This window comes from Typopeltis vanoorti, chromosome 6, assembly GCF_054136105.1.
Source record: "Typopeltis vanoorti isolate ZY-2024b chromosome 6, IOZ_Tvanoo_1.0, whole genome shotgun sequence".
In the NCBI taxonomy this organism is placed as follows: Eukaryota; Metazoa; Arthropoda; class Arachnida; order Uropygi; family Thelyphonidae; genus Typopeltis; species Typopeltis vanoorti.
The window spans coordinates 69,219,110-69,243,409 of record NC_143554.1 but is presented as its reverse complement, the minus strand read 5'-3'; the positions used below and the strand labels follow the sequence as shown (position 1 = coordinate 69,243,409).

Genomic DNA, 24,300 nt, shown 5'->3' with positions numbered 1-24,300 from the left:
CACATTAATTAATATTTGTAACAACCATGAAAAAAGTAACTGTAATGATTGTGATTATTTAAAATAATTTCATTTGAAATGCTCAAACTCTTCAAGTTCCTGAAATGAAATTATTATTATTATTATTCTTATTATTATTATTATTATTATTATTATTATTATTATTATTATTATTATTATTATTATTATTATTATGATTATGATTATTATTATTATTATGATTATTATTATTAGTCGTAGTTATAAAGTTAGTCCATGCAATTGACATCCCCCTACAGTATAATGATATTCAGACCATAAATCGGATTCCCAGGAAGAACAAAAAACAAGGCTCGCCACGATCCGCACCAGTCATAGTTTGTCTGACAAGCAAGGCTACAAGAGACAATCTCATAAAAGCCAGCAGACTGAAAAAACCAGTTGTCAAGGACTTAAACGCAACGCAAGACAATACACCACTCTTTCTATCTTAGTATTTAACAACTTTCAATCAGAATCTGATGTACCAAGCAAGAAAAGCAAAAACAGAAATAAAATTATCAATTTTTGTGGATCAAAGACGTCAAGATACTCTTGAAAAAGTCACAAACTTCAAAGTTTATACAAATAAAAAGTTCGGAAGACATAGATAGGCTGCCAGAGTGAAATAAAAGACTCCAATTTAGTTCAAAAAGAAGACCTCAACACTACAAAAATGAATGTGAACCATCAGATAGATGTAATCACGCCAGAATATAAGAACAATTGTACTTTCGACTCGCTTAATGCATGGAAACAACACAGTACAAGCGAGAGGACTCTCAATCTTGCATATTAACATCAGAAGCATCAGATGGATAGATTATTATTATTATTTTTTTTTATTTTTCGTGACACCAAAGAGTCTGAAGACTCATCACGGGAGAACACCTACTGTACAACTCTCCATCTCCACTACTACACTGAACTTCTACTACCAATCACCTACATTAACGTTATCTACTGCCCACAACCACCACCATCACAACTAGTATTCGTTGTCTGTGAATTGCGTGTGTTCTGATGGGCCGATTTGTCTGTATGCGGGATGAAAAACCCGAGTTTCCGGGAGGGGAAAAAACCTGTATGAGATCGGCTAACTCACCTTTGACTGAAAAAGTCCATATAAAGATTCCTCTCGTTATTTTTAAAATGAAGCTTTCATTTAAACCCTATCTAGCTTTTGAAGATTGAGTAGCCAATTAGAGATAGCTGGCCCAAGACGAATACTAATTATAAGCAGCAACCGATGAAGAAACCGGCAAACAAGTGCTGCCATCCTTTGGTACCATAACAGGATATGTTCTCGTCTGAAATAGTGTGGGTTCCACGGTCGATTTTCTTGAGTTTACGGAACGAAAAACCCGAGTTTCCGAGAGAAAAAACCCGCTTGTCCGTGCCAGAGATCGACTAACTCGGGAACCATCAAAGAAATGCTTCGAAAAAATTCCTCCAGTCGGCGACTAGACTTGAACTTCAGTCTATCTTCGAGCGGCCTAGCGCAGAGGATCCCCTTTTACCGATCCAATGCCATAGAAACTGTGACTAGAAATAAAATGTGAATTCCATTTCTAGTGTAAATATTGAACTCAATGTAATCCTTCTTTGTCCATGCTAAGCTGCCAAATTTAAATAATCGATTACAAAAATATACTTTAAAAGAAACTGAATTTTACTACTGACTTGGACTAAATAGTTTAGAGTTAGTCTTAACACTAATATGCTTATGTTAATCTGACTTAATTTTTTGTTTTTTAGTCCGAAATGCCTGATGGCGTATTCTGCAAGGCTAGTTTAAGGTGTTATTTAGCATATGAATTTTTTCTCAACTGTATTGTTCATCCAAAAAGGATGAACAATACAGTTGAAATATACTAGAAAATACAAAGGAATGAACAAACTCGTCTTAAACATTTTGCATTTTTCTTGACAATTGTTTCCCGTTTCTTCACTAAAAAGGGACAGGAGAATAAACGAATATTTCGATTTCATTAAATCGATATTACAGCCTATAATGGTTAAATTCCCTTGCCAGCAACTCCATTTAATATTCAGCAAGTATAGAACCAGACCTTGTGGCTAACCGGTAAAAGAGTAACTAAATAATTAGTAATGTATCTACTGCCAGCCATCCGAGTTTTTCTTGACACATCATTTGAAACAAGCATGTCTAATGCGTTCTATCCTTGATCTTATAATTTTAATTAAGGTCGATAACCCCAATTTGGTTTTGCCCGAAAGTGTCATTAGTGAGATTGGTCAGAGAAATAGAAAATGGATCGATTTCATTCTACTTTCTATGGACAGTCGGTTATATAGGACACTTCGAGTTTTTATTAGGACAGATCGATCACATTCTATCCAGGTTCTGCTTCATGGCCTGCTTTATTACTAGTCGTTGCCTTGACAACAAGTCATAGTTGCTGATAGAAAACTTGAAAATCATTTTGCTGCCTTTGTTCATTTTTCCAAGAATGTTTTTTTTTCTCTCTCCGAAATACTAATGTTATCGTCTCCCTTATTTCTTTTTTTAACCGTGGCGATCGTTTTAGGTTGACCTGCTTACCTGTGTTGAGGGGGTTTGTCATTATTTTAGTTTGTGCTATTCTTAATGTTGAAAGTGCCTAGATTGAGAATTACACCTCAACTATCATTATTTAACATACTTAAAATAATTATATACAATATTAACATCGAACAGCTGTAGAATTGTTTTTATGAAGGGTATATTTAAGTTAGAATATATAATTTGAAGAATAAAAAATCAATAAATTGAATTACTAAAATAAGCAAAGTCAATTTTTAAAAAACACGTGAAAGTAAATTTAATGTCCAGAATTTCAGCGGTAAGTTCAGTTCTCCAAAATTCATCAGGATTCAGGATTACATTATAAAAGTGCAATTATATACGAGACTCGTATGACATAATTTTGTAGAAATTCATAATGACTTTTATTTGAATAACAAAAGAGAGACCTACGTTTCCCTATGAAATTGCATTGCATCCATACTGCTAGGTCGCCCATTCGATTCTAGTCACTGACTAGAGGAACTTTTTCCAAGCCTTTCTTAGACCATCTTCCAATTAGTCGATATATGGCACAGATATATGGCACAAAACTAGTGTAGATTTAACACTAGTTTTGGCACAGCTATCTTTGATTGCCTGAGGATGAGATCATGAGAGTGAAAGCCCCTTGGTTTCCAAAAGATAGATTGAAACCCACTTTACGGAATAAAACGCGTTGGTCGATTATTTTAACAAAAACATATCGATTGAGCGAAGAAATAATGTTGATGTATAATTATCTAATAACAGTATCAAATAAATAAATAAATAAACTTTCAATCAGGTTGACGACGATAGATTCCTATCTGTCCATCATATGCAAACAGAATCGGCACTTGGTTTTTTGCCGAACGACCCAAATATTTTTTGCCTCCCTTGTTGACTTTTTGTACTTTTTTACTTTAATTTTTTTTCAACAAAATAAAAAATAAAAAATTTCAATTTCATGAAATAAAACCTTTTCCTTTCCCGGCTAATATAACCATTTTTATTTTAATATAATCATAGTTACAAAATTACAATCAATATTTCATTAAAAATTATTGTTTTTGTATATTGGTTTCCGGAATGCCGTTGTATAAATGTTACCACAAGCATTCGTTTATCTTGCTGATGCCGAGAGTCGGCTCTGCATGCAGGATAAATGGTACGGTCAACATGAATAGGTGTATATGATCGGCAGCGATATTCAGGTAGGCCGGATTATTTTTCTGCTATCATTCCTGAGTCTGAGGAGATTCATAAATATCACTCACTATTCCTTCCCCTTCCGTTTGTATGCATAACACGAATCAGGATTCATCGTTTAATGAGCCCTATTTTCCCCCATTCCTCTGTTGTCCGATGCTCTTTCATCATTCTTAGTTATATGCTTGTTTTGCTTGGACAAGCCTCAAGTCTGTCTGCTATTATATTCCGTTTACGACGTCCAATGCTTCAGCTATTTTGAGTAACGCCGGATTGTTTCTGTTTATCATAGCATTTTTGGTATGCCTTGGACTTCTTGTATGTGGCTGTCCCTCCAAAACAACGACTTCCGAGATAACTGGTCCATCTATCATCCTCCCCGTTTGAAGTCATCCAAATAGCGACCTTCTTCCATTGTCACACGCACTTGAAGGCAGGTATGCCCTTCCGGAGATAACTACCGCTGATTTAAAGTTAGTGAATGCCATGAATCATTAGCGGTGTGGTACAAGATGCTATTTGCATGCTAGTTCTGGTCGTTTCTATTTTAGCTGCACTTAGTGTATAATAGAATTTTTTTTTTGCTTATTGACAGTATATAACTGTCTTAATCTATTGCATTTGAGCCATTCAAATAGCGACTTCTCACACATTGTCACACGTACTTGAATGTAAATATGATTTTATTAAATTACTTATATAATCACGTTTCAATATGTATACTCTTACCAGTACTACCACATACCACACAAAATAATCAGACCGTTTTTTTATTGTCGAACTCCTATGTTTGTGAATAGAGATAAGAAATTCGCAGCTAAGTTCAGTTCATTTGCGAAGTGCAATTTTATTATTGTTGTTGTAGTTGTTGTTGTTGTTGTTCTTGAAGCAATTAGTCAATATTAGAAGAAATGACGTATACTGGACGGGATTCCACCGTGTGGGAACATGGATTATTTTTTTTTAGTTATCTTTATGAAAGAGAACTAAAAGTAATTACTTATAATTCAGAAAACTTGATAATGTTGGTGCAGTCTAAATAAATATCCATATATTCAATCGTTTTGCACGTGTTTACATCTGTGATAAAATACAAGCACATAAACACATTATATAATAACCAAATGAAAAATAAATACATTAATAAATAAAAAAGCTAATATGTAAAATGATAACTAAACAATCTTAAATTTCCTTTGAAAAAAAAAAATTGTAAATACTTTATGGAACATTAGAGAGATAAACAAAAAAACTTTGTTGTGCAATTTTCGTGCGTAGTTTTTCATAGTTGTTTTTATGTAGTTGGTTTTTATATGTTTAATTTGTTAGATATTGTCTATAATTTTTCCCCCCTCAACTTATAGCGTGAGTGCATCAGTATACACGTCGGTCAGGCTGGAGTCCAGATTGGCAATGCTTGTTGGGAGTTGTATTGTCTCGAGCACGGCATTCAACCTGACGGTCAGATGCCCAGTGACAAAACAATCGGTGGTGGAGATGATTCATTTAATACCTTCTTTAGTGAAACTGGTGCCGGTAAACACGTTCCACGTGCAGTGTTCGTTGACCTAGAACCAACTGTAGTCGGTAAGTAACAAACCAAAAAAAAAAAAAGTTGATGTGTTAATTATATTATTACATGCGTCGTTTCTCTTGTCTTGCTGTTATTCAGTCATCTTCACAGTATGTGTTCTATGCTATGCATCATCATTATATCATTATCTTTTTACTTCTGTTCCATGAAAATTATTACTTTTTGTTTGTTTGTATGCTTGCATGCTTGTCTTAAATTAAATATCACACATATATATATATAATTTATTTTATATATATATATATATATATATATATATATATATACAGGGTGTTCGGGATAAATTTGACAGTTTCGTAAGGAAAAAGAAAATCTTCTTTGTATCTATTAAATTTAATGAATTGACAAAAAAACATTACAGGCAGAGTTAATTACAATACTATCAACAAGATTTACTCAAAATAACCACCATTAGCATCGATCACAGCTTCAATTCTGCTTCGGAACCTCGAACAAGCTGATGCTACAGTCTCCCTGGGAAGGGCCGCAAAAACTGTTTTAATTTTATCCATTAACTAGGTTTTTGTATTACTGGAAGTGCGATTGGTGTCTTTTTCAACTGCGCCCCATACAAAATAATCCATGGGGTTAAGGTCTGGGGAGTTTGGAGGCCAAACATTTGGACTGGTGAAGTCGTAGAAATTTTCAGACAACCATTTTTGACTTTTCCCAGAGGTGTGGCAAGGGGCCGAATCCTGCTGCCATACATACGACCTACCATTGGCTACCCTAGTTATCCAGGGCTTGACTACAGTTAGCAACTCCACGAACAAAGCCCGAATTCCAATGCCAGGGTTCTTCAACACCTGTTCCTGCAGATTTGCGAGGAATTCTGCTGTACGAACGCAATCAGATCGTCTGCTAGGGATCTTTCTTCTTGCTACATCCTCGTAGTCACCATTGCAAGTCTCTAGTTCATGCCTGATTGTTTTTACTGTATTCAGGGAGCATTGGGCAGCAGTCGTAATATCCTTATTTTGATGGCGGGCACGAATCATCATGATACAAGTTATTCTCTTCCATGATTCAGGTGGGTTCCAGCTATCCATCCTTTCTGACATCTTGTATATGAATGAAGAAGGGTCCAAACTTTTAAATGAAGAGAAGTGTGTGTTAATACATGTAACTTACGGAAAAATATAATTAATTATAAATATGTCAAATTTATCCCGAACACCCTGTATATATATATATATATATATATATATATATATATATATATATATATATATATATGACAGAATGATCATTGACTCGGTTAACATACATAGTTATATGAAAAAAATTGAATGACTAGAACCGAGATTTGATTAAAAAGGTTTTAATATAAACACACTACTAGTTTCGGCCTGTAACAGCCTTCTTCAGGTGACATTATAAAAGAAAAAACACTAAACATTGAGGGTTAAAAGACTATGAACATCATAGACAGTCTTTATACATAATTAGCATTAAAACGTTGTAGTTGTATTTGAAGCTGTTCTTTCATTTGTTGCATTGTTGGGAGAGTGCGTGCTTGCTGCATCACGTGAACGCCAGTACATGATTACAGCTGAATGACTATCAGGGAGGTTGTAGCTCAAGTTGTTATTTAGATGAACAGGATTGAAGATGATTTCTCTCGATTCCACAATTTTTCTCTCTATTTCGTCACTGCAACGGAAGATGTTTGTAGATTTTTCCCAGCAGACTTTGTGACTTTGGTTATCATCATTAGGACCAGCCGAGAAGAGGATATGACTTGATAATGCACTTGCTCGCTGTCTCTTGTAAGTAATGTCTCTCATGTGTTCTTCCATACGCATTTCGACAGATTTGTCTGTCTGCCCGAAATAAGGAATATCGCAGTCACATAATATTTTATATACGCCAAATATCAGAACCTTGTTCACTCCACTTCCAAAGATCCGTTCCTTAATTAGCCACCCAAAACCTTGTCATCATCAACTCAAATACCCTGGCGTATATAAAATATTATGTGACTGCGATATTCCTTATTTCGGGCAGACAGACAAATCTGTCGAAATGCGTATGGAAGAACACATGAGAGACATTACTTACAAGAGACAGCGAGCAAGTGCATTATCAAGTCATATCCTCTTCTCGGCTGGTCCTAATGATGATAACCAAAGTCACAAAGTCTGCTGGGAAAAATCTACAAACATCTTCCGTTGCAGTGACGAAATAGAGAGAAAAATTGTGGAATCGAGAGAAATCATCTTCAATCCTGTTCATCTAAATAACAACTTGAGCTACAACCTCCCTGATAGTCATTCAGCTGTAATCATGTACTGGCGTTCACGTGATGCAGCAAGCACGCACTCTCCCAACAATGCAACAAATGAAAGAACAGCTTCAAATACAACTACAACGTTTTAATGCTAATTATGTATAAAGACTGTCTATGATGTTCATAGTCTTTTAACCCTCAATGTTTAGTGTTTTTTCTTTTATAATGTCACCTGAAGAAGGCTGTTACAGGCCGAAACTAGTAGTGTGTTTATATTAAAACCTTTTTAATCAAATCTCGGTTCTAGTCATTCAATTTTTTTCATATAACTATATATATATATATATATATATATATATATGTGTATATATATATATATATATATATATATATATATATATATATATATATATATATATGTGTGTGTGTGTGTGTGTGTGTGTGTGTGTGTCTGTGCGTGCGTGCATGTGTGTGTGTGTGTGTGTGTGTGTGTGTGTGTGTGTGTGTGTGTGTGTGTGTGTGTGTGTGTGTGTGTGTGTGTGTGTGTGTTAAAGATACCAAGCTATTTCAAACCTGGTTTATATTCCATTTCCCAAGTAAGCAAACAGACAAATATAAGTCAAGTTTGCGCCTGCACGTAATGCAAGTCTAAGTGACCCATATAGTAGTACAAGTCTAGGCAACTCGTGGTAAAGTTGGAATAAGCTCTGATCACTATTCTTAATATTCACCCTTGATGTAAAGCCCATCTCCTTGAGGAGATGTATGATGTTATGCATTAAAGGCAAGGGGCCACTACCCAGACCGGTTTCGACCTTTATTGAGGTCTCATCAGTGGGAGCCAGGCTTAGAAATACCAAGGATAAGTAATACAGACCTTATAAGTATTTTACCAAAAGGTGCTTTGACTTTATTAAATAAAAATCTCAGGATGAGAGATAGATGTAGAAAGTTTTTTTATCTTGGGTATAATATATGTTAAAGATACCAAGCTATTTTAAACCTGGTTAGTGGTCCCTTGCCTTTAATGCATAGCATCATACATCTCCTCAAGGAGATGGGCTTTGCATCAAGGGTGAATATTAAGAATAGTGATCAGAGCGTATTCCAACTTTACCACGAGTTGCCTAGACTTGTACTACTTTATGGGTCACTTAGATTTACATTACGTGCAGGGCGCAAACTTGACTTGTATTTGTCTGTTTGCTTACTTGGGAAATGGAGTAAAAACCAGGTTTTAAATAGCTTGGTATCTTCAACATATATTATACCCAAGGTAAAAAACTTTCTAAATATATATATCAATTAACATGGATGTGCAGTAAGTTCATGTATATATTGTAGATAACATTTCTTTTAAAAAAATATAAATCCATGTACTTTGTTTTCAGACATCTGATAACATAGCTATATCATCTACATATTTCAAGACTTCACTTCTTGATTTACGAATAGTGGCTGGTATTTTATTCATGATAATATAGTGAAATTTCGAGTAATTATTTTCTCTACAAGTTTATACTATTGTAGCATCTTTCTTTCACTTTTCCACTAATAAACGTTTTTATTAATGTCTGTCCCGGAAGGAAATCAACCAGTTCTCCATGAAATTTGTAAATGCAATATAATTACTTATCATGACAGGGGAAAAAAGCTTATTAAAATTTAACGAATATTTAAAAAATAAAAAGAAGAAAAATAAACTTTTAAGAGATTAACTTATTTTGTCGAAGTTCTATGCAGTTGACCTGCTTGGTGAAGTGGTAGCATATCATACTCCAACCTACAGTGCAGGTCCGAAACTGCTGTGAATGTTGAAGAAAGTCTTTAGATGGGAGTTAATTTCCACCACCCTATTTATTGGGTGGGTGATGGAAATTGAAGTGGTTTGAAAAATTCCATATTTTATCTCTGGGGTGGAATTCTCAGATTATCTAACCTTCATCCACAACACTAATGTGTTATAGGTTAATAGTCTTTTGTGGATTATTAACATTGAGAAAAAAAAGATACCACTATTTATTTGAAATAAATTGCTAGAAATCGATTGTTATTCACATGCTTCTACACACAAAATTAGAAAAGCTGAAATATCGTTAAAATCACTATATATTTCTGTAATACGACTTCAAGCAATTCTTGCTTATTAGCTTATTACATCTAGGAAACCCGCAAAAGTTTAATAATACAGTAGTGATTTTTGTTATCTTGTTTTTTTTTTTTTTTTTTTTATGTCCGCAGATTCATATCGAACAGGTAAAATCTTTCATCATAAAGAGCTATGCTAATTGCATCTATTTGAATATGTTACTATGCAAAACTATGCATCCGTTTGAAATTAGGTATGTAAAAATAGATCCAATTCATTGGAAAATCCATGATAATATACTTGAATTATCGGCCTTTGTTGATTTTTTAGAAAGTAACTGTTAGAAAGCAGACAGTAAATAATCTGAAACGCATGTGAAAAAAGAAAACAGTAAGGCCAGCATTTAATTTATTCTGGACAATCGGAAGTAATATTTTTTTGATAATTTCATAATCATCATTGGTTTTTCATATCGTTGACGAGTTTTTCTCCCTTCGTCAGCAGGCTCACTTGATTTTTTAACTTTATATATATCTTTTCTTCACAATATCATGACTTACTTGATGCAGAATGATGTTGGAATTTTAACACTGATATTTATATTATGGCTTTATTTGTATCTTTTCAAGAGAAAATGCAACATCTTTAATTTGATTAAATGAACAGTTCGATTACCGAATTTGTTTGAGAGATGCTTACCTACACTATGTATTAAGTGTAGCTGCGTTTCTTTAAATAGATTTGTATACTGACTTTCATACAATTCTCTTTCTGTTTTAAGTCTATTCATCCTAAATTATTTTAGATATTTTATCGCCTATAACCAATATAAACACCAATATTTAAATAATCTAGAAATATTTTAATGTTTGTTTTGATTACATTGTCTTAAATACAAAACTTTTTTTATTACTGTTTTAGATGAGGTTCGTACCGGAACATATCGTCAACTGTTTCATCCTGAGCAGCTAATTACTGGTAAGGAAGATGCTGCAAATAATTATGCAAGAGGCCATTACACTATCGGCAAGGAAATCGTTGACTTAGTTTTAGATCGAATCAGGAAGTTAGCTGATCAGTGTACTGGTCTTCAAGGTTTCCTTATTTTCCATAGCTTTGGAGGTGGTACTGGCTCCGGCTTTACTTCCTTGTTGATGGAAAGACTCTCTGTAGATTATGGGAAGAAGTCTAAATTGGAATTTTCTATTTATCCTGCCCCTCAGGTGAGAAGTTTTATCATTTATATGCCTCTGTAATTTTGTATGTTAACACTGCAAAAGTCTAAAATATTGTAATTATTACACACACACTCACACACACACACACACAAGTGACTATTTAGGCTGAATTCTAGTCGTGGACTATACCAACTGTCCAAAGCGTTTCATAGGGTTGCTGGCCATGTGTACCCAGTCTGGCGTACATGCGTGATACGTTTAAATCCATTTATTAGTTGCTTGAAATTGGATTGCAAGGATCCCTATTTTATTCAAATTGAGATCCGATGACTGAGTAGGCTAATTAAATATGGTGAAGTCACTCTCGTGCGGGAACTCTCCCGAACGATATGTTCTTTTTATTACTATTACCAAACAAATAAACTGCAAGGACGAAGGATGCACCTGCGATATAATTAAAGAAAGGTACAGAATTCGCATGATGTATCATTAATATCAAAAGATATGAAATACTAGGGAAACATCCACACTATCACCAGCCTCCAGTGGTGGCCGGTGAAATTTAAAGTGGGGGGTGCTGCCTATACAAAATTTTTAAAAAATATTTTTTTTTTCGTAATCAGTGACCAATTTATTAATAAATAGATCTACAGATATATTTATTAATAAATTGGTTACTAATTAGGAAAAAATAATTATTTTTATTTTTTTATTATTTTGTATAGGCAGCACCCCCACTTAAAATTTCACCGGCCGCAAGTCTTGCTATCATTATGCCTCTGGGCCTTGTTATGCCATCGCCTTTGAACAACTGTAACCAGAACATTGTTCTGCCATCAGCTTGAAAGTTTTTTTTTTACATCAAGTCTTCGATAATGGTGTTCCTGTTCGTATACCAACTTATTTTAAGCTAGCACAAATCAAAGTGCCTAGTCTTCCGGTGTAACCCATTCAGGACATAGCACAGCACCCAGCATGCTGTGCACTCCGGTATACTCTTTTGCAGATCACTGTATGTTACGATGCAGTTTGATATTTGACTGATTCTACCTACGTCGCTTTTAGCACAATTCTGGTTAAACTGCCGCAGGCCAGTCATATTCAGCTCACAGGTGCACAGATGACTAGAGTCTTCTGATACTTGGACAATTCTCTGTACAGTACTCTAGATTCCGTAAATTGGTGCCAACCTGGTGTTGATCGAGTGGATAGCGGCTCTGCTCTTCAGCCAAGGCTGTGGGTTCGAATAATCTCACTGTTGCATCGATGTTTGTGAATGTCTTTATGTGGTAGATCCTACTTACTCGGGGTCTGAAGTGGCTTGAAAAATACTTTTTTTAACCTTAATAGGATTTTCAGATTATCTGATCCTTAGCGCACTCAAGGTAATAGAAATATTATAGAATTAGGTTTCTCTTTCGCGGAAGAGTTATGCATAAACACAGCAACAGCAAAGGTGACAGTTACTGTGAGTCACCACACCATGCTTTATATAAACGTTTTCAGTTGAAGGTGCATATAATCGATCTAATACCGTAGTAAAAGTTTTTTCTACCAGAAACACGGGGTTTTCATTCCGTGTACTTGGAAATCGACCAGAAAACAAGCATAATTAACAGACAACAGCACAATACTATTAATATGCAGTAGATAGTGTAGTGCCTGGATTGTTGGTCAATAGCTGTAGCTTTGAGTGTCCTCCCATCACGAATCCTTGTGCTCTACGGAGTTGGCAAATAATAATAATTAATAATAATAATTCTTTAAACATTTTATTATGTCTCAAAATTACATACATAGATACAATAATAGTTGTATATACACTATTATTTATGTATAATTTATTTATATATGTATATATATAAATATTATATATATATAATTTATTTATATATGTATATATATAAATATTATATACATATAATTTATTTATATATGTATATATATAAATATTATATATATATAATTTATTTATATATGTATATATATAAATATTATATACATATAATTTATTTATATATGTATATATATAAATATTATATATATATATAATATTTATAATACATTACAATTGTGAATAACAGATACTTGCGAGTTAATAATATATTTAAATAATAATAATAATATTTTTTTAAAATAAATAATATTTTTGTTCATTAATAAAATATTTACACATATACTGTATATATGTATACAATAGTTATCTTGAGTATAATTTTACAAGATTTTTCTACATTGGCTTTCAGTGATGATTATACAGATTTTTTTTGTTTTTGTTTTTGAATGAATAACTAATATAATAATAATAGTTTGGGAGGCATTTTTGATTTCTTCCTCGAAGCTTTGCAGAGCTTATCTGAGGAAGATAGCAGATGGTGGTGGTCTCGTGGTTATGTTTCTATACTGATCGCAAGCCAGGTGTCGATTTTACTGTTTGTTGGTACGTATTTGGAAGGCTTCAACAACTGCTGTTACAAAGTTTAACTTTTTTTTTTTTTTTTTTTTTGCAAGTAGGGTTGGATTTCGACATGGTGTGTTTGTTTGTGTCCTTGTAGTGGTGTTTTTGAGAGGGGGGGGGATATTGAAAAGAGGGGGATATAAAAGAGGGAATATTAAAAAGAATATTATTATTTTAATAATAATAATAATGAAATCATTGCAGCACCTCTCTAATTCAATAAATATATATACCACTCTTTGCATTTGAAAGACATGTTCGTTTAAAAGGGGCAAATTTTTTTATGAAAAGGAAACACACATACATTCAATTTATGAAATTTTTTATTATTATTCTTAAATAAAAGCTAAAATAATTGAACTGAAGAAACGTTTATTTATTTGTGTTTGTTTTCTAGGTGTCAACTGCTGTTGTCGAGCCATATAATTCTGTCCTTACTACTCACACTACATTAGAACATTCCGATTGTGCCTTTATGGTCGATAATGAAGCCATTTATGATATCTGCCGCAGGAATTTGGATATCGAAAGACCCACCTATACTAACTTGAACCGTCTAATTGGCCAAATTGTATCCTCTATCACCGCCTCTCTTCGTTTTGATGGTGCTCTCAATGTTGATCTGACGGAATTTCAAACAAATTTAGTACCATATCCAAGGTTGGTATTCAAGAAAAGAAAATATTTAAGTAAACTTTAGGTAAATTAACTCATGATTATATGCCTAATCTGCTGTATTCATATCCAAGATCATCAGATGGGACAGGATGTATGTAATACATCGAAATTGAAAAGTTGCACAACATCAGAATTATGAAATATTAGTTTTATTTATAAAATTTATTTCTTTTTAATTTCATAGTTTTCATAAATGAGCTTATTATGTTTAACTTTAATATTCGTTGTTTTGGAGGTTTGTTTGTTCAGAATCATGGTCGAAATAACTTGGGCAATAAGAAAAATGTAGCAAAATCTTGGTCTTATTGCATAAATTAATGGATGTACTCTTCTAGCTGATTTGTTTGTTTTGAGATGAAAAAATCTGAGTTTCTGGTAGCGACAAGAAGGAAAAATCCTGCTACCTGCGTATGCGATTGCGAACTAGCCTTCACTGAAAAGGCCATGTTAAGATTCTTTGTGTCCCAGAATGGATTTGAACATATAAATCATATGGGCTATAAAACAGGAGATAAGATGGCTCCTGTTTTATAGCTCAGGATCTAAACGAAAAAATAATAACAGCGCATCCCCTTTAAATACGATGCAGACTAAATAACATTTATTATTTGTGATATTACTCTTACCCAAGCTTCTTTAATGGCATTTTTAACATCCGCTCTCCAACAGAAACTGCTGTATAGACCAAGCAAAACCATATGTTGTCGATGGAACATATGGTTTTGCTTGACACCCCCCCCCGTCATTAACGTGTTAAAACTAAGAAATATATAGCGAATGTGTTTCAGATATTATGGAATTCAGTTGAAGGGAATTAGCATTTCAACTCAACTGTTGAAATGCTAATTTGTCTTTGGTTTGCGCGATCTTTTGTTAATACTGCACCAATCATATTCAGTTCTTCGCTGCTCTACGTATCTCAAGTCTTTAAATTACTGGTATTTTTTGCTTGAAATAATGGGAAAGAAGATGACGCTATTTGGGTAGATGACTGACGACATACAAATAAACTGTTCTCGATGCCAAAAGCAGTCATAGCGAGTAGGAGCTTCTTGGTAAGTTGCACCATTTTCAGTTTTTTTCTGAAAACTTTAGTTTCCGAAAATTCCCGCAGGTATCTCGCAACACGATTTTTTAGCTTTAATTTTGGGAAAAAAGTTAGAGTTATATTCGAGTAAATACAGTATTTTTTTTTTTTTTTTTTTTTTAGCTTTCAAATTCTTACGTATGGATCATTGGTTATAGATTGGATTTATAAAAACCCCAAAAGAGAGCAATATAGCAAATACAGGTAGCTGTAAGCAACAAGAAAACGTTGATATTGCATCTGGATCAAATGAAATTGATGAGTGTGTCGTCTAACATCTCCAGAGAACCAAAATTTAAAAATAAAATATTTTTTGTTTACATGAACATATAAATTCAAATAAAATAGATATTTAATTTAAATTAATATTTTAAATTAATTAATTAATTTTAATGAATGAATGAATTTATTTTTTAATTAATTAATTAGGGGGTACTTGGTAATAATAAAAATTTACGAAGGGGGTACGCGGATATCTGAAGTTTGGGAAACTGAGCTAAGGGAAGAGATTGACTCCCTCTGCCGGTCTCCAAAGCTTATATACTCCCTTTGCAGAATAAAAGAGGTTAGGAAACTTATTTATTTATTTGGACTCCGTTTCCACATCATGGGCTGCGAGAATCCATCCGCTCCTGCCCAGTAAGTGGGGGGGGGGGGTGAAGGTCAAGTGGGAAAATATTATTATTATTATTATTTAAGACACCTAAAAATATCTCGGACATTTGCTCAAGCTTGTAGCATATTCAAACTATTAAGAATATGCGAAAATTTCTACCACTTTCGACGACTGTTTCGCTTCGTTTAGAATACAAGCTGTAAATAATATTGAAGAAAGTATTGTTAGTTATATTTTTACGAATGAATTTTGTTCCCCCTTAAAACTACACTCATACACACTTCAATTTCTAGAAGCATTTGTGATGCAGTTTTAAAGACTGCAAGAGCAAAAAAAAAAGGGGGGGATCATTAATTTTAAAAATGATGATATATTCGAACTCAGTTTGTTAGTTTGAAACACATAATCGATGTTGTTTAAGAAAATCAATCAGGAAAATTGTGTATGTAAAAGTATGCCATTTCTATCAAATACATGCTTTTTTTTTTTTTTTAAACTGCCAACTACGGTCCCCCTCCTCCCACACACACACACACACACACAAACACGCGCACTACAGCATTGGGTTAATAGTCTCTTGAGAGCTTTCGTTTCTCTAAATGGAACCTTCTTGCAATCTTCAAGTTGCCCTTAGGCTCCGCTTTTGCACAGTTTCGCAGTATGGGTGTTACATTGCTGTTTATATATGACTAACAAACTTTAGATGTATAAACTTTAGATATAAATACTCAATTAACAGCCTGCTTAATATATCGGGTCACGTTCACTATACTTGATCCTTTTTTTTTTTTTTTCTGTACTCAATTCGCTTGCTGGTCAGAAAAGATCGCTAAGCATATGTTATGTATGTTATACATGCATATAAAAATCAATTATTACATTCCATTTCTAATATTCTTTAAAACTACATTTTATTTTTCATAATTCATTTATACAGAACTAACCCTGAATCGTTTTAATTTTCCAGAATCCATTTCCCATTAGCTACCTATGCCCCTGTTATCTCAGCAGAAAAAGCTTATCACGAGCAATTGACAGTAGCTGAAATTACTAATGCATGTTTCGAACCAGCCAATCAAATGGTGAAATGTGATCCTCGTCATGGCAAGTACATGGCTGTTTGCTTACTCTATCGTGGTGACGTAGTACCTAAAGATGTGAATGCAGCTATTGCAACCATTAAGACCAAAAGAACAATTCAGTTTGTTGACTGGTGTCCCACAGGTTTCAAGGTATTTCTCTATTAGTATAGTATCTATATTATCTTTGTGATATATGCTTCTCTATTTAAAAATCTTCTTTTAAACAATAAGTAGTTAAAATGTTATTTAATATGTTTTAAGGGTAGGGAATTTTAGTAGACTAGACACAGCACTAAACCAGACCTAGGTTCAAGTCTGGTCGCCGACTGGAGGAACTTTTTCTAAGCCTGTCTTCGGCACGGGCAAGCGAGTTTTTCCTCCCGGAAACTCGTGTTTTTCGTCCCAGAAACTCAAGAAAATCGATCATAGTACCCACATTATTTCAGACAATAACATATCCCATTAGGGTTAGGCACTAAGAGATGGCAGCACTTGTTTGCTGGTCTTTTCATCAGTATCCGCCTATAATTAGTGATAGACATGGGCCAGCTATTTCTAATTGGCTACTGGTGGAGTTTGAACTGCCCACTCAGTCTCCAAAAGCTAGATAGGGTTAAAAGGTCTCGCCTATTCCCTATTAGGGAATAAAGAGTTACTGTGTTGTATATTAGTGAGAAGTCAAGTAAGATTGACTCTCGTCAGTAATCCTGTTGAATTCAATTGGTTTGATGGACATGCTTATTTTCTACTGCTAGTCCCTGCACTTTTTTAGGCTGTACTTCACCACTTACGGAGGCATTTTCCATGAATCGTGTATTACACTGACTTTAGCCCTGCCCGAATTCCTACCGTCTCCCTTCTGCACGAAACATGCATGAGGTCAAGGACTGCATACACCCCACCCAATATGAGTACCAGTGGTGAATGTATGGTTCTTAGGGAGTAGATGATTCGAGCTGAGCCAAGCAACTTCACGGCATCTTCCACAACACTATAACACCCATTAACTCTTTCTCACAAACTTTGCTAGTAGACTATCTCAGTCTACAGAACTATTGCTAGCAGGTCCCTAGACTTGCAGGATTTACTTGCGTTTATACGCAAGTCAATCAAGATGAACGTGTCAGATATTGACGCCATCATAGACTCGCTCGATGAAGAGCTGGCACTTATCTTCATAAATAAGCTTCAAAAAGTTCAATCTTAAATGGCCTGCAAGTATGATCGATCCGGACATCATCACTGACTCGCTCAATAAAGGGCTAGCATTCAGCTTTATAAAGAAGCTTCTTAAAAAATTCGAGCTTGAATGGCCTGGTTTCCTAAATTTCTATTTCCTCATCCGGGACTGACGATGATGAAAATGAAGTCACTCCTCAAATGGAGGAAAAACATAATATAGTGGTCTTTGCCCCTACTCCCTCTGATCATGAAGAGACGCACGTATGCAAGAAGCTCAAAACTCATGATATTGACATGGATGAAGATGCTCCCAATTCAAACCACTCTGCTTCCCCAATAAAAAGTGCCCCCAGTCATCCTAAGGGAAAAGCAAAGATGGCCAGCCTTAAGCACCATCATGGCTAACCTGCAGATAAGCTAGTCCACTGAGAAAAACGAGGGCATCAAATTTCAGCCCACTACGGTGACAGACTACAGAAACTTAACAAAGGAAATGGACGCCAGAGGTATTCAGTATACCATAAATTCTCACTTACCTCGGAAAAAAATTTGAAAGTGGTGCTCCGAGGAGTATCCGAAGACATTGACCCAAATCAAATAGCAACTGAAATCAACTTACAGAATCTACCTCCTATAAAGATCAGCAGAATGTATAGATCAAATAAAACCCTATGCCTTTAGTTCTTGTGGATATCCATAATATTTATAAAAACATATACAACTTGAAGTCAATCTGTGGGCTTAAAATCTCGTCAGAACCACTGAGGAAAAGAGCTTTTTCTGGGTAGTGCCACAGGTGCCAAAAATATGGCCATGCCCAGAAGTTGTGCAAAGCTCAGTACAGATGTTTAAAATGTGGTGAGACCCACCCCACAAATACCTGGGCCAAGCCAAAAAACCACCCTGGCTAAGTGCGTTAACTGTGGGCGGCCATCACCTTCTAACTATAGAGGGCGTATTTACCACCCCAAAAACAGGCAGACTGAGCCAAACATTCAATCTACCTCATTATCTAAAACGAGAGCTCCAGAAACTCAAGCTCATCAGCAGAACCGGCGCTAGGGTCTTTGGCGCCCGCATGCAATTTCTATCTAAGCGCCCCTGTGACGATCCGGGCGTGTGTGGGTCTTTCACGATAATAAAAATTTAAATTATTTGAAATTTCTTAAATAAATTTTGACAGAACAGCCACACGTTGGTTCGCTAAATGTAACGAACCGGGGGTGTTGACTAGGTAGGATAATCGTTAAAAACCCGAATATTCAAAAAATTCTTAAAAGTTAATGCAAATTTTGACAAAGCCAATTCACTTTAATCGTTGAATATAATGATACAGGGATTATATTCCGGCCTTCTCACCGACCCAAATCGCTAACAAAATTAAAATGAATTTTAATTAAAGTTAAAATTTATTTGAACTAAAGTTTAAAAAATTCTTTCATTTTACAAGTTAGTAAATTCTTCGTAACTTGTAAACATGTTTTAATAATTTTTATAAGTGGAACTATCTTTTAGGAAAATAAAAGAAACTCAAGATAGATGGGAAAATAAGAAAATAATTCAGAAATAATTAGAACATTTACTATAAGTATTCAAAAAATAACATCTTTACAGAATAACATAAATAATTAAATTACATAAATATACTTGAAATTTTTTAAATTAAAATTTCAGGGTTTTTGATTTCATATTCACAAAATTAGAAATAATGGTCTTAATGTCTAATTCCGCACATATATCATTTTCAATAGCTATTAACTCCAAACTAACAAGCCTTTTATGTGACATACTTGCTTTAAGTAGGTTTTAATCAATTTCAACTTGGAAAAGGAACGTTCACCGCTCGCTGATGCTCGTAGTCAAATTGTGGTGTCTTCTTTCGTCGTCGAACTTCCGTACCAGTTTTAAATTCTTGTTCTCCATCCACCTCTTTTAGAACTTCTTTAAAATTTGTATCTGATCGATACTCTTGTAAAAATATTTTTAAGTTTTCGACAAGCAAGTGTAATGTTCATACTTTTGTCTTGAAGCATTTTACTCACAGGTTTATTCTGTTAAGTAAATCATGTCACGTTATACGAGAGCAAATAAATTTGTAGTCCTTTATTTTAGCACATAATGTTTGTGCTTCATACTGAGTTTCTTTATTAAAATTTTCATTATTTAAAATTTAAAAAAGTGCATCGTAAATTTCTCCTAACTGATATCGTAGAGGGCGGATTGCATTAATTTTACTTTTCCATCGCGTTTTTGATGGCTGTTTCAATGTTAAATTTTTTACAAACTTTAAAAGGATTGCCCAATGTTTGTAAGAGAATGAAAAGAAATTGTATATTTCTTGAATAATTGCAAAGAAACTAATTGTATCTGCATTCACTTTGGCGGCATCGTTAATGATTAAATTTAGAGTATAAGCAGCAAATGGCACTTAAAAAGCTCGAGGATTTTTGTTCAAAAGGAAATTTTGGAGCCCATATTTTTTTTCCGTTCATATTTGTCGCATTGTCATACCCTTGACCTCACATGTCTTCAATGGGGATGTTCCATTATTCCAGTTGTTCCATTATTGTTGCACATAAACCATGTCATGTGGAATCTGATATATCTACAAAACCTAAAAAGTTTTTCCTGACCTTGACAATTCCATTGTCACAGGAAACAAAGCGAATAATAATGGTCATTTGTTCTGTTTTACTTGCATCACGTGTGCAGTCTAAAATTATGGAATAATATTTAGATTTTCGAATTGATAATAAAAGTATATCCCTGATTGCGTTACTTAAAGTTTCCAATATTTCCTTTTGTCTGTCTTTACTCAAATAGTGTTCTCTATTGTTTCGATGTAGGGCCCCTTTCAACATTATTTTTCCATAACGGGATCAAACTTCGCTAACAATTCGACTAATTTTAAAAAATTGCCGTTCTTCCTTTCATATAATTTATCAGATGATCCGCGAAAAGCTAAAGTTTGGCTACCAAGAAATTTTATAATTTCAATCAAGCGTTCTAAAACACTCGTCCAATGTGTCTTTTCCATTTCATACATGCTTTGAGTCTGGCAATCAACAGTAGTTTTGATTATTAAATTTTTATCAAGTTCCTTCCATTTTAAGAAATTTTTCATGTGAGTTAAACTAGTCTCATGTCTATGCAAAGTTTTACTTAAATTTCTCCAATCGTTATAACCTTCTACAACACTACTTGATTCAGTAGGTGCAAAACGTTTGAAAAAAAAAGCAAAAAATAGAATTTAAAGTTTCGGAATAAATGAGCCATGTTCTTGACACGAGCTCCCCGTTTTCCATTTTTCTATTATAATACGTGTCGCCAAATTTACGACCTATATATCTCTGGGATATATTATATTTTTCTTTTGAACAGTCCCCATTTCAATTAAAACAACTCGTAATTTTTCATCAATATTTCCCCATTCACCTGGATCTTCTAAATTTACAGAGACTAACAATGTGTTAGTTTCGTGGTCAACTACAACTAAATTTCTCCTAACTTTTTTTCACTTAAATCATGCGTCTTGTTATCTTGTGCAGCTGCAATAGTACTTTCATGAAAACTGGATGATATGCACAGTTCTTCAATTCTGATTTCTGATGTATCGAGTTGGTTACAATCTGCATCAGAAAAAAAAAAAAAAAAAAAAATTAAAATACAATCTACATCAGAATATTTTAATATTTTAACAAATTTATTAAGAGCCCCGTTTGTTTCTTAATAACTGCTTCTATCGCAGCATGACGCTTACGATTTTGTGCACCGGATAACTTTTTTTTAAATTTTTAATTCCATTTCTATTTTATACCCACAAGAAATTATTACACAACACGACACAGAGACGAAATAATAGTCTGCACTGCGCTGCTGTCAGTAGCCTAGTGAGATGCGTACCATATGACTGGCTAACTAGCAACAAATGTTTTGCACGAAAATTCGTTTCTGCGCATAAAAACCGTTCACCGTTTCACTTTAGATAGATTGCAGTAGACACAACATTTTGCAGGCAAGTTTAGCCTGCTCTCGCTGCAAAATTACAGCCGGCTGATCAAAGAGGCGGCAATATACAATTTTTTTTTTAATTTTTATTCGGTGTATTCGGCCTTATTTATTTTAATATTGATCATTCTAAGAATTTTTTGTTTTTATGATAAAAATTTTGTTTCCTAAAATGAACTTATTAACCATGCCCCGGCAGCGGCGCCCCCTTCTTGTCGGCGCCCGCATGCCCTCTTCCGCCGGCCCTGCTCATCAGTCTCCCACTAGTTCGAACAGGGCGACAGATGTTCACCCACCATTAACTGATCCCCCAAGAAGATGAACCTTCATCATCAAACAAGGACATATGCCGACGTGGCCCGCTCCAAACAGACAGTCCATGACTAGAATCTTCCTAATCCACATTCAAATATAACATCATCTCTTCTCTTGCAAACATGCTACAGGATTTCAGTAACGCAAATCCATCACTAAGCACTACAAAAAGGTTTTTACAGCAAATCCAGTCCATCTTATCAGCACTCTCTTATGTATAAGAAAAAACTCACCCCAGATTCTCTAAAGATTATTGCTTGGAACACAAACGGTATCAAAAACAAAAATACTAGAAATACAAGAATTCAATGATAGATATAATCCGGATATATTATTAATTAATGAAACTCACCTGAGACCTGCTGACAACCCCAAAATCAGAGGATATCAGCTTCATAGGAATGACAGACTCGAATATAGAGGTGGTGGTGGTACAGCCATCCTCATCAAAAATTACATCAACCATCATTCTGTAGCCAACCCTTCAACCACTAATCTCGAAATCACAGGTATTTATATTATCGCTAACTCCGTCGAAAACCTAAAAATCTACGCTGCCTACAACCCACCATCAAAAACATTGCTGACCTCAGATCTGGATGCCATCCTCGGAGTTAAAGTGCCGGTCATTATCGCCGGAGACTTAAACGCAAAAAAACATCATGCCTGGAGCAGTAAATCTATTAATGCAGCCATACTCCACTCCTTTGTTTCATCCCCCTAAGAGCAAGTATTTATTATTATTATTACGGGATACCTCCAGGGAGTCCAAAGACTCATCAAGGGAGGGCACCCACTCTACAACTCTCTGCCCCCATCACTCAATCCACCAACTATAACGAACCGCAACTACACCAACACCATCTACCGCCAACCTCCACCACTAATATTTTCATACAATCACAAACATCCGTTCCATGGCGGGATTCGAACTCGCAGCCTTTTGGCTGGAGATCGGATACCCCTAACCACTCGGCCAACCAGGCCGGCATGTAGATCCATGTCTATGCCTGTAGATCCATGGTTCTACAGTTCATGCGATCGAGTTGCCTGTGTTGAAGGACGAAAAACCCTCTAGCTCCGTATGAGACAGTTAATCGCTGGTTGATTGAAAAGACCTAATAAAGGTTCCTTAATTCAAGGTCTTTCCATCCAAAAGGCTCGTCTATAGCAACTGAGCTATACGAAGGCTGGGTTTTATTAAATGTGTTGATTTAGTTGGTAATATTTATGTTATCCATTCAAGTTAGTATCAGATGACGATACTTTAAATAGCATCACTTTGCAACTCATGTATTAAAATAATTCTTGTAACTTTCTCCTATTCTAGGTAGGTATCAATTATCAACCACCTACAGTTGTCCCTGGAGGTGATCTTGCCAAAGTACAGCGAGCAGTTTGCATGTTATCCAACACAACTGCCATTGCTGAAGCTTGGGCTCGTCTAGATCATAAATTTGATTTGATGTACGCCAAACGGGCTTTCGTTCACTGGTATGTAGGAGAAGGAATGGAAGAAGGTGAGTTTTCGGAAGCTCGTGAAGATTTAGCTGCTTTGGAAAAAGATTATGAAGAAGTTGGAGTTGATTCTATGGAAGGCGAGGATACTGCTGGAGAAGAATACTAACATGCATAGTTTTCATCATCTGCACGTTAAGGGGAAGTGTTAACCAGTTCCTGGAACCATTTTAACTTAACTCATCAGGCAATAGTAGATAATTTAAAGAGCAATGAGCAAATTTTTTTTTTTCACTTTACCAGCAATTCCTTTTTTTCCCCTCTATCGTCATTGTTAATAGTCATTTCTCACAAGTATCTTATGTTGTAATCAAAGTATATTTTACAAAACGATATTGTGTCTGTCTATTTCCATGTATTACGTCAATAAATTTAAGAATGCATTTAGATTCCTTACAGGTCCTGCATATACAAATCAAAATTTCAGGTTGTATCTATACTACATGACGAGTACTGAATGAATAATAAAAAATTGTAAGTGAAAAAAAGA

General features: G+C 34.6%; 1 protein-coding gene across 1 annotated transcript; it reads left to right on the top strand.

Moving 5' to 3' along the window:
• The first annotated feature begins 5,194 nt into the window (after positions 1 to 5,194).
• LOC150105521 (tubulin alpha-1A chain) lies at positions 5,195 to 24,056 on the top strand. Its single transcript, XM_090394869.1, has 5 exons — positions 5,195 to 5,362; positions 10,610 to 10,911; positions 13,722 to 13,984; positions 16,673 to 16,937; positions 23,623 to 24,056. The coding sequence occupies exons 1-5, from the start codon at positions 5,242 to 5,244 to the stop codon at positions 23,917 to 23,919; spliced, it is 1,248 nt and encodes a 415-aa protein (XP_090250995.1). The 5' UTR covers positions 5,195 to 5,241; the 3' UTR covers positions 23,920 to 24,056.
• The last annotated feature ends 244 nt before the right edge of the window (positions 24,057 to 24,300 follow it).